We start from the raw sequence: 10,961 nt of genomic DNA on the forward strand, positions 1-10,961 counted from the left end.
GCATTTTATTGTATGTTACATTTTATTTACTTATTTTCATGTTTTTCTAAACATATTTTTATTGCATATTGTTTTTGCTTTTCAATCTGTCCATTTTTTTCTTTATTTCAAGTCTATTCTATTCAACCCCGCCCTAAAAGGCGCTCGAGGCACCCATTGGTTGGTTAACAATTCGGCACCGCCCATGAGTGCAGCTTCATCGCACGCTGAAAATACAAGCGCGATTATCTTCAGTCACAGTGACCCAAAGAAAGCAAACCGTTGCGTCCGTCGGATCCGACCCAGATGAGAGAAGTGGTGAACTCCTTCACCCACTCACCATGTGGAGGTCCGCGGGGGACCGGCACCGCCGCGTCGCCGTCCTCTGCCTGCTCGTCGCCGGCATGCTCGTCGTCACTCACGCGGAGGAGGAGGCGTTGGAAGATCTGGGAAGTCGTGCGGTTTTCACTGACTACTTCAGGCAACTCAGCCGGGAAAGTAGAGCCCTAAACCGGCCGGCACGGAGCAGCGCTCCGCCTGAGCCTGTGGAGCTTCTGACCCCGGACGACGTGTTCATCGCGGTGAAGACCACCAGCAAATACCACCAGAACAGATTGGAGCTCCTTTTGGACACATGGATCTCCAACAATATGCAACATGTGAGTCTCTTATTCACGCAATATATATATATTTTTTTATATTTTATATTACTTTTTAAATGAGATTTTTACATACAAGATTTCCTTAGGTTGGTAGGTAGGTTAGGTTGGTAACTTAAAAGTAAAACTGTATCTTTAAAGATTGTATCAAATGTTCTTTTTTGCATAATTATGTAGCTAAATGACTGCACAAAGTAAATGAATCAAAATTGTGACATGTTGGAGATATACCAGGCGTGCAGTTTCCCAATATGTGGAGTGCGGGTGGTTTGACAAACGTGGTCCGCAAATAAGTTCATTGAATTTTTTAAAATGAATTATTCTCATTATATTCCATCAATTAAAAATTCAGATGAGCTACTGCTCCTAAAGTTGTGGGAACCTTTCGCTCTTTTGTACTTGTCTTTCCTGCAACTAAAAAGTTCCGCACAGTAGACCCTGTCCCAAAGGTTTCAGGATCAAAGTACAATACCCTCGAAGGGTCTTCATTTGGGTCCAATAAATTAGCTCAAACCTAAATTTAGACAATCGTTCCTGCCACACAAAAAGTTCCTAGTATTTGGGAAAACCACGGTTCCTGTCATATTTCGGGGAACTTCTAGTTCTTAGGTCCTCAAGTTATTATGATCTCCCAGTAGAGTTGTTTTTTTTTTTCCCAGGCCCAGTAATTACCACAGAACTAAATTTACTAACTAAATTCCCATTGTCCAAACCCACACTGGCCCTCCAAGGTTCCTAGTAAAGCTCCTGCTGTTAAAAATTTTAGTTCTTGGTACTAATGGTGAACTGAACTGAAAGGTTTAGAACTGCAGACCCTGTCCCAAATGTTCCCAAAAGTCTTGAAAGTATTTTTAAAAAAAAAAAAAAAATTAAAAAAAAAAATTAAAAAATTAAAAAAGCTTTTCTCATGGGATGAATAGTCTATCTATGTACTACCGGAGACAAATTCCTTGTGTGTTTTTGGACATACTTGGCAAATAAAGATGATTCTGATCGATCGATAGATCTATCTATCTATCCATCCATCCATCCATCCACAAAACATTCTTAGTTCCTAGCTAAAGTTCCTGTGATTGGCTCCATTTCCAGGAGTTTTTAGTTCTTGGATCTTCCAATCTGGTATGTTCTACTACCCTGCTACCTCCTAGGATTGTCTTCTTTCGACAATAGTTTCTGCAGTCCAAAGTTCCAATTGTTCCAATTGTTCTTAGTACTGGGGTATAGTTCAAGTCACATTAACAGGAGCTTTTAGTTCTTGATCCTTAATATTTCTTGTATGCTTATAGTTCCTGCAACTAAATGATTCCATCAGGTACTGCATGCTCATCACTACAGAGCTCGTGCAAAGGTTACTTTTAATGTAAAGACATTTTAGTGTACAGTAATTTTCTGGCTGTTTAAGGTAAAAACTAACTCTGTTAAGTGATTGTTATTCATGAGCCCGGTCAGATCACACCGCAGGATTTCCTGAGTTGTAAAGTCGGTCGCATGCGACGCCAGCACACTTTGAAGCAACTGGCATCGCTCTGCATTGTAAAACAGCGGGGTGGTCTTTGGCCTTTTGTGATGCGTGCAGAAGAGGTGACGACTGGCCATTCAATGCTAAGACATTCCAACCAATTGGAAACTCAACCCTAATGTTTGGCTATGAGTATTGGTTAACAACAAAAAACTACTGTCTCCTCACCTTTGATGTGCTGCAGAAAAAGTTTAATATTTAGTTAAAAATAAGCGGAAAGTGTTTACTAGTCATGCCATTAATGTTACACATTAATAGTTTCACCAAAAAAAATGATTGGCAAAAATGTATTGACTGTCTATGACCGTAAAGTACATTGCATTTTCTTATTTCGGTAAAGTTTCTAAAGGACTTCTGCATGGAGTTGTGATTGCTTCCCATTAACTCACTCTTTCACTACGAGCGTGTGTGTGTGTGTGTGCGTGTGTGTGCGCGTTCAATCAGCTGATTATATACAAGAGTGTTTGAGAACGTCTCACAATCAAGCTTTACCTTTTTCCCACGTACACCTACATGCTTGAAGAAGGCTGACTCGTCGAAATAATGCAGCAGCACATTTACACACCTTGGGAACCTCAGCTGATTTGTCATGGGAAATGCCAACTGTGGCTGATCACACACACACTCGCGCGCACATACACACGCACACATAAAAACCCACTCACCGGAACGTTGATGACGGTGCCTTAATAAGTACATTTACCATAATCCTAACATACAATGCAAAACGCCATAAACGGGCTAATGAATAGTATTGGCGTCGTTGTGTTATAAAAATGTCTGCATAAAAAAAACTTAAGTGTCTAGTTTGCTGTCAGTATCACATATTAGTTAAAAAAGACGACTGGTTAGAGCGTCTGCCTCAAGTTCTGAGGACCGGGGTTCAATCCGCGGCCCCGGCTGTGTGGAGTTTCCATGTTCTCCCCGTGCCTGCGTGGGTTTTCTCCGGGCACTCAGGTTTCCTCCCACATCCCAAAAACATGCATTAATTGGAGACTCTAAATTGCCCGTAGGTGTGACTGTGAGTGCGAACGGTTGTTTGTTTCTATGTGCCCTGCGATTGGCTGGCAACCAATTCAGGGTGTACTCCGCCTCCTGCCCGATGATAGCTGGGCTAGCCTCCAGCACGCCCGCGACCCTAGTGAGGAGAAGCGGCTCAGAAAATGGATGGATGGATGTATGCCTGGGATTACACAGTGCAGGTGTTCCGTAAAGGCGGACTTTATCCATTAAGTGATTTATTAGTGTCTTGTGATAGTTTAAGTCTGTAATCCTATGTTTTTACATGTGTCATTTGACTGCTATTAGTCAAGAACATCACATTACTTCAGGAATGCACTTTTAAAAAAACACACACAAAAGACAAGCTTTTACCCGAGAGTGGAGGCTTGGTCTACTTTCTGTGGAAATTCAGAGGACTGCGTCCATGCTGGCCTCCTAACCCCCATCAATCGCCAGATAAACAATCACAACACACACAAAAACAAACATTCACAATAACACACACACTCTTCAGAGAGCAGCTGCTGTGCTGTAGATAGACTTGGAGCCAAATCACACTGTTTTTTTTAAATTTATTTATTTATCTGTGCAGACGTACGTGTTCACCGACGTTGAGGATGCGGCGCTGAGGAAACGGATTGGTGAGTAACACACATGTGCACGCACTCACACACACTTGCAGACACACACACGCACGCACACAAATAGTAGCGCTATGGGCATCAGAAAGTAGACTGCAGCTGACTTTGTGTATCCATGGCGAGCAGCAAACAGGAAGTGAATGTTGTATAAGGCAGTCAGTAGTTGTGTGATAAAACAACACAGCCTGTGACACAAAAAGCCTTTTTTTTTTGGTATATGGTCTGGGTAAGCAAATGGAGCACACCTTTGCTTACCTAACTGTTCAGGAATGATATTAATATTATGTTGTATTTTCTGTGCACATTATACCTAATTCATGGCCACAATTTATCGTTTTGTGCACACATTATATCTGTCGTGTATATTAGGGCCAGAACTAAAAAGAAATTGCCCCCATGTCATGTCTGGGGATTCGTAGCATACCTCTGCCAATGCGCTGATCGTCAACTCACACATTTCTCTTTAGAACCTAACTAAAATTATTGGCTGAAAACCACACCTATTCATGCCTTGATGCTGGAGAAAGCAAGGTGGTATACTAACATTGGAAGTTAACGTTTAGCTCTAATATTAGATATAACGTTGGTAACTAACTGTAGAAGCGAACATCAGAACCTAACTTCGGAAGCTAACATTTAAGTCGTCAGTTGCTACTTGCTGTTTCTCAATTATTCAAATAAAAATTAAATGGAGCTATCATTGGACGCTAACATCAGAGTTTTACTGCAGCTAACAGACGTAATGTTGGAAACTAACTTCAGAAACAAATATTGAAAGCTAACATCGGAAGCTCATGTTGCAGATGTCAACTTCTGCTTACAGTTTCTCAATTGCTCAATAAAATCAAATGAAATTAAGATATCATTGGATGCTAACATTAGAGTTCTACTGAAGCTAACATTAGACGTAACGTTGGAAACTAACTTCCGAAACAAACATTGAAAGATAACATTGAAAGCTAACTTCGGAAGCTAATGTTGCAGATATCAGCTGCAGCTTATTAACATTCGAGCAGTGATTTTCAACCTTTATTGGGCCAAGGCACATATTTTATATTTGAAAAATCTCACGGCACACAGACAAACTAAAAGGCTACAAAAAATAAATGGATTCACCTATAAATTTTGTACTTTTTTCCATCTCATAGAAGAGCATTTATTTTTTCTGTCTGTCACTCTACATCGCTGGCATGGGTAGATGAACAAAGATCCATTATTTTTCGTAAATCATTTTCTGACCAAAGCAAATATCCATGTTAACTGGGAAGGCTGGCAGTGAATGAGTTAAGTGAATTTTAATCATTTCCCGCCGCACGCCTGAAGAGTTCTCACGGCACACTAATGTGCACTGCATTAGAGGTAACGCTGGAAGCTAACACCAGAATCTAACTTTGGAAGCTAACATTGGTCTTCCTTTGTGGTAGCGTTAGACGTAATGTGGGTAGCTAACTTAAGAAGCTAATTTTACAGTTAACGATGGAAGCTAACTCCGAAATATAACATTGGAAGCTAACATTGGAGGCAACACTGTAAACTCATGTTGGAAGCTAATGCTTAAGCTAACGTCAGAGCTAATTTCAGAGGCTAACATTTGTCTTCCTTAACTCAAATGTTTATGGTAACGTTGAAGCTAAATTGGGAAACTAATCTTAGTCTTCCATAGCCTGAACATTAGAGGTAACTCTGGACGCTAACATTTAAGGTCACTGAAAGCTAATGTTGAAGCTAACATTGGAAGCTAAAGTTGTAAGATAACTTCCAAATCTAACACACATACATTCTTTCTCAAAGCTCACATTAGGTAATTAAAATGTTGAGTATGTTAGTTGTGCCATGTTAGCAGAGGAGTAGCTAGCATTGGTCACCAGGCTGTGATCCAGCCAGCTTGACAGAGAACAGCAGAGTGATGGAAGATTCCAATGTATATTTCAAACTGCATTTAAGCGTACTTAGTCAAACGAACAAGCATTAAGGTATTGCTGTGTTGTTGTTGTTATTATTTTTGTGGTCATAAGGTGTTCACCTGATCAACACCAATTGCTCGGCAGCTCACAGCAGACAAGCGCTCTCCTGCAAAATGGCCGCCGAGTACGACGCCTTCTTAAACTCCGACAGGAAGTAAGTCACAGAAAGTGTCGTGAGGATGCTAACTGCTAACATGTGCCCTTGATTTGACGTTAACGGCTAATGTGTCATAAATATGATAACTCTTAGTGTTGCATGGAAATATTTAAATAGCCTAAGTGCTAACTTGTCGAATAAATTTTAACATTTTATAACTATCCTAACTTCTAACAATGCTAACAGTACTTTACATAATTGTTAATGTATCGTAACTATGCTAACTGCTACCATGTCATAAATAAGCTAGTTCCTAATATGTTGCAAGTATATAACTGCTAACATGTTATAAATATGCTAACATTGTCATAGGCAGGCTAAGTATAAATGCTATTGTTTTGTAAAAATGCTAACAACTTCATAAATACATAAATGTTAAGGTATTGTAACTAGGCTAACTGCTAATGTGACATAAATCCGCTTATTGTTAGTGACGAAAGTATGATAACTGCTAAAGTTAAAAAGTGCTAGCTGTTATAAAAATATTAAAAGTGCTAACAATGTCACAAGTAAGTCTTTTAATGGACTGTAGCTAGCAAACGAAATACGCTACTTCCTAATTTGCCATTAATAGTATAAGATATGCTAATGTGTCAAAAATATGCCAGTGCTGACAATGTCATAAAAGCGATTAACTTGTCATAAATAGGCTAACCGCTAATGTGTTGTCAATGTGTGCTAACGTTTGTGGTTGTAGGTGGTTCTGTCACGTAGACGACGACAACTACCTGAACATGGACGCTCTCTTGGGGCTGTTGTCTCAGTACAGCCACGCGCAGGACATCTACATTGGGCGGCCCAGTCTGGAACGCCCCTTAGAGGCCACCGAGACGCTCCCCAACGCTAAAATGGTAAAATTTCAGTAAACGTTAGCACTGACATGTTGGCACTCAGCATATTCACAGTACATTAATAACTAGCACATTTACAGCACATCAGCAACTAGTTGTATTTAAAACAAATCAGCAGGTCGCAAATTTACAACAAATTAGCCGTTAGCATGACGTTACGTTAACTACTACTACTGTATTTCTTTAGGTTATCACTTTTTCCTGAAATGTTTTGTTATTTCAGAAATAATCGCTTTTGTGACACTTTGGTATTTAGCATCTTCTTTTCCTTTGGGCTTATCCTTTGGGATTTCCACAGCGCGTCATCCTTTTCCATGTAAACCTATCTTCTGCAAACTACTCTAACACCAACTTCCCTCATGTCTTTCCTCACTACATCTTTCAAAATTATCTTTGTTCTACCTGTAGCTCTATTGCCTGGCAGATCCATCCTCATCATCATTCTACCAATGTACTCACTATCTCTCATCTCAACGTGTTCAAACCACTGAAACCTGCTCTCTTTAACTTTGTCTCCAAAACATCTAATTTTGACTCTGATGAGCTCATTTCTAATCCTATCCAACCGGGTCACTCCTAGAGCGAACCTCAACATCTTTATTTCCGCCACCTGCACCTCTGCTTCCTGTTGTTTCTTCAGTGCCACTGTCTTCGTACATCATGGCTGTCTTATAAACTTTGCCCTTCATCCTAGCAGAGAGTTTTCTGTCACATAATACCCCTGACACTTTCCTCCACCCTTTCCGACCTGCTTGGACTAATTTCTTCACCTCCTTACAACACTCACCATTGCTCTGGACTGTTGACCCAAAGTGGTTAAAGTCCTCCACCCTCGCTATGTGTTCTCTCTGTAGCTTCACTCTTCCCACTCCTCCCCTCTCATTCATGCACATATTTTCTTCCTTCAGGTAATCTTCATTCCTCTTCTTTCCAGCGCATGCCTTCACCTTTCTAAACGTTCCTCCATCTGCTCCTTGCTTTCACTGCAGATCACAGTGTCATGTGTGAACATCACGGTCCATGGTTACAATAAATCAACAGTTACACAGTATATTTAGCACATTAGCACTTAGCATACTGACTGCACATTAACAGGTAGCATATTTACGACACAGTAGCAGTTAACCAGTTACCATGAGGTTACCGAAACTTTGTATTGTTTGACATTGTCAACACTTTTTCTGACACCTTATCCTATGTTATAAATAGGGGTAAATGTGACACATTAGCAGTTAGTTCTACAAGAGCGGTTATTGAGGAGGATTTTATAAGTTAGCCTAACGAATACTGACGAATTAGCTTTGAAAAACCTCTGTACAACACAGTGGGAATTAGCGTATTGTTACAATGCATGAATTGTTATGAATTTAGAGCTGTGTTAGCACTTAGCGTAGCTATGACACATTTGGCACTCAGCATATACCATATTTTTGACATTGTTAGCCCTTTAGACAACATGTTAGCAGTCATACATTGTACGACACATTGGGAATGAGCGCATTTGGAATATGTTAGCAGTTAGCATAGCATTTTAGAAGAAGCTAATAATAGTGCGTGCGTCTTTGTGTGTTCGTGTGTTCAGAGGAAGGTAGTTTTCTGGTTCGCCACAGGGGGTGCCGGCTTCTGTCTTAGCCGCGGCCTCGCCATCAAGATGAAACCGTGGGCCAGGTATGACATTTTGCCACAACCATGTTTTGTTTGTTTGTTATGATTCTCATTGTATCTATGTTTTTGTACATTTTAGTGAGGGGGCGTTCTTGTCGACGGCCGAGCGTATCCGTCTGCCGGACGACTGCACTGTGGGCTACATCGCAGGGGCGCTGTTGGGAGTAGGCCTCACCCGCTCACCACTTTTCCACTCACACCTGGAGAGCCTGGCACTGTTGACGCGGGTGCAGGAACAGGTATGATATATCCAGACACACACACACACACACACACGTAAGTCCAAATCACCCACCCCTGGTAATGATGTCATTGATGTTTTGATCAGGTGACTCTCAGCTACAGCATAGACGAGAGAAACACCATCAATCTCAAAGGATCTTTTCCAATACAACAAGATCCAACCAGGTAACAGATTATATACGATATACTGTATCAGTGATTCTCAAAGTGCAGTACAAGTACAACTGGTGGTACATGGGTACCCTCTAGTGGTATGCAAAAGAATCACTGCCCAAGTACAATTCAGTTGTATTTAACTTTTGAGTTCATTACATTTGAGTTAAATCTTTAAAAACTGTTTGTTTTTTAATAGTTAGGTAAAAATGTGTACTTTTTTTCTGTAATAGCTTTTAATTGAATGATTGTTTGATTACAGTTGTTTTATATTTTCCGATATTCAAGCACAGCGTTAATGTTCAAACTGCATAATGTTACAGTGGCTTGCAATAATTTTAAATATACTTTTAAGGAGTAAAACCTAATTTTTAAGCAAGACTTAGGCCTACTACGCTACTCTTTTGATGTTGGTCATTATAGTGGTAAATGGAGAGCCAGGTGTAAAACGTTTGACAACCACTGTGTATATTACAAACCCCAATTCCAGTCCAATGAAGGTGGGAATGTTGTCTAAAACGTAAATAAAAACAGAATACAATCATTTGCAAATTCTTTTCAACCTATATTCAATTGAATACACTACAAAGACAATATATTTAATGTTCAAACTGATAAACATTATTTTATTGTTTTCTCAAATATTCTCTCAATTTGAATTTGATGCATAGAACATTTTCCCAAAAAGCTGGGACAGGGGCAACAAAAGACTGGGAAAGTTGTTTGTCTGGTCATTGTTTGATAGAAAGTGTGTCAGCTAGGGAGTTAGCTGTTTAGCGTGTTGATTAGCTAGTAATTTATTTGGTTAACTAGTTGATTAGGGAGTTAATTAGTTAGTTAGCTAGTTAGGTAGTTGCTTGTTTGGTTGTTGTTTGTATATTAGAAAGTTAGTTAACTTCTGAGTTTGTTGGCTGGCTGTTTTTTTAATAAATCCATTGGTGAGCTGGTTGGATAGTGAGATACTTGTTTATCTGGTTAATATTTGTTTGTTAGAAAGTTAGCAAATGATTGAGTTAGTTGCCAATGTCCCTTACAATTGTCAGCTGGTGCGCCACCTGTTTCTTTGTGCTGCCTGAATCACTTAAATTTTGTACATGAGCTGCTCTATTTTTCTCTTGATGCAGTGCGATTTGTTCCTGCCTTTGTTCATTGCTGTTGTCTTATTGTGAAATGACGCCTTCCAGGCATTGTGACACTCACTTCCTCCATTTTCTTTTCTGTTTGTGTGTGTGTGTGTGTGTGTGTGTCCGTGCGTGTGTGTGCGTGTGTTAATTTTAGGTTCAAGTGTGTGCATTGTGTGTTGTATCCACACACACAATGGTGCCAGCGCTGAATGCATCCAGCCAATAAAAAAGAAAAATTCTCCTGTTTTTGGGAATTAAGGATCTGGGAAAAGACAAGAAAGACATTTGTCCAGGCCTGAACTAACTAACTCTTTATGAGAAGTCCAATCGTTGGACGTGGTAAAATATTTTTATTAAGAAATCTGGAAATGTTTGAAATAACAAGCCATACCATCAATTTAGCACTCTTAATACTAAGATGTGTTAACCTGAAAAAGGCATTTTGGGTTTGGGAGGGCGAGGGTTCATCCAAAGCACCAAGAAAAGTCATTTTTCTTGTTGTCTGGACTTATTTGATTTAATTTTTTCAAAAGAAGTGATTTTTCAGGTTAAAGTTCAAACACTTTTCTTTTAATACAAACTACTAAGAAAAGTCATTTCTTTTTTGGATTAGTCAAAAAAGTTGGCTTTTATTAACATTTTATCTGCACTACCAAAAAAGGTATTTTCTTTTTAAGAAAGAAATACACATTTAGTTTTTTTTTTTATCCAAAGCACCAACAATTTTTTTTATAGCTTTGGATAGAAGATAAACATTTTTGCATTTTTCTTTTTATTCAAGAAAATCATTTTTTGTTTTTTAAAAAATCCAACCCCTGCCCCCAAAACGTTTTTGTTTTTTGTTGTTTTTATTTAAACCACCAAGAAAAATATTTTTTTTTCTTTAGTTAAAATGTTGCAATTTTTTGTTCTTTTTCTATTTATCTGAACCACCAAGAAAAGTAATTTTTGTACTTTTGCGAATAGAAACTAAGCATTTAGTTTTTTCTTTTCCTTAACAATAC

The 10,961-nt window shown here is 39.2% G+C and overlaps 1 protein-coding gene across 1 annotated transcript; it reads left to right on the forward strand.

Moving 5' to 3' along the window:
- The first annotated feature begins 250 nt into the window (after window positions 1-250).
- LOC133404014 (beta-1,3-N-acetylglucosaminyltransferase lunatic fringe-like) lies at window positions 251-10,605 on the forward strand. Its single transcript, XM_061679562.1, has 8 exons — window positions 251-638; window positions 3,752-3,800; window positions 5,816-5,918; window positions 6,619-6,772; window positions 8,355-8,440; window positions 8,517-8,676; window positions 8,766-8,845; window positions 10,112-10,605. The coding sequence occupies exons 1-8, from the start codon at window positions 321-323 to the stop codon at window positions 10,164-10,166; spliced, it is 1,005 nt and encodes a 334-aa protein (XP_061535546.1). The 5' UTR covers window positions 251-320; the 3' UTR covers window positions 10,167-10,605.
- The last annotated feature ends 356 nt before the right edge of the window (window positions 10,606-10,961 follow it).

This window comes from Phycodurus eques, chromosome 6 (assembly GCF_024500275.1).
Source record: "Phycodurus eques isolate BA_2022a chromosome 6, UOR_Pequ_1.1, whole genome shotgun sequence".
Taxonomy (NCBI): Eukaryota; Metazoa; Chordata; class Actinopteri; order Syngnathiformes; family Syngnathidae; genus Phycodurus; species Phycodurus eques.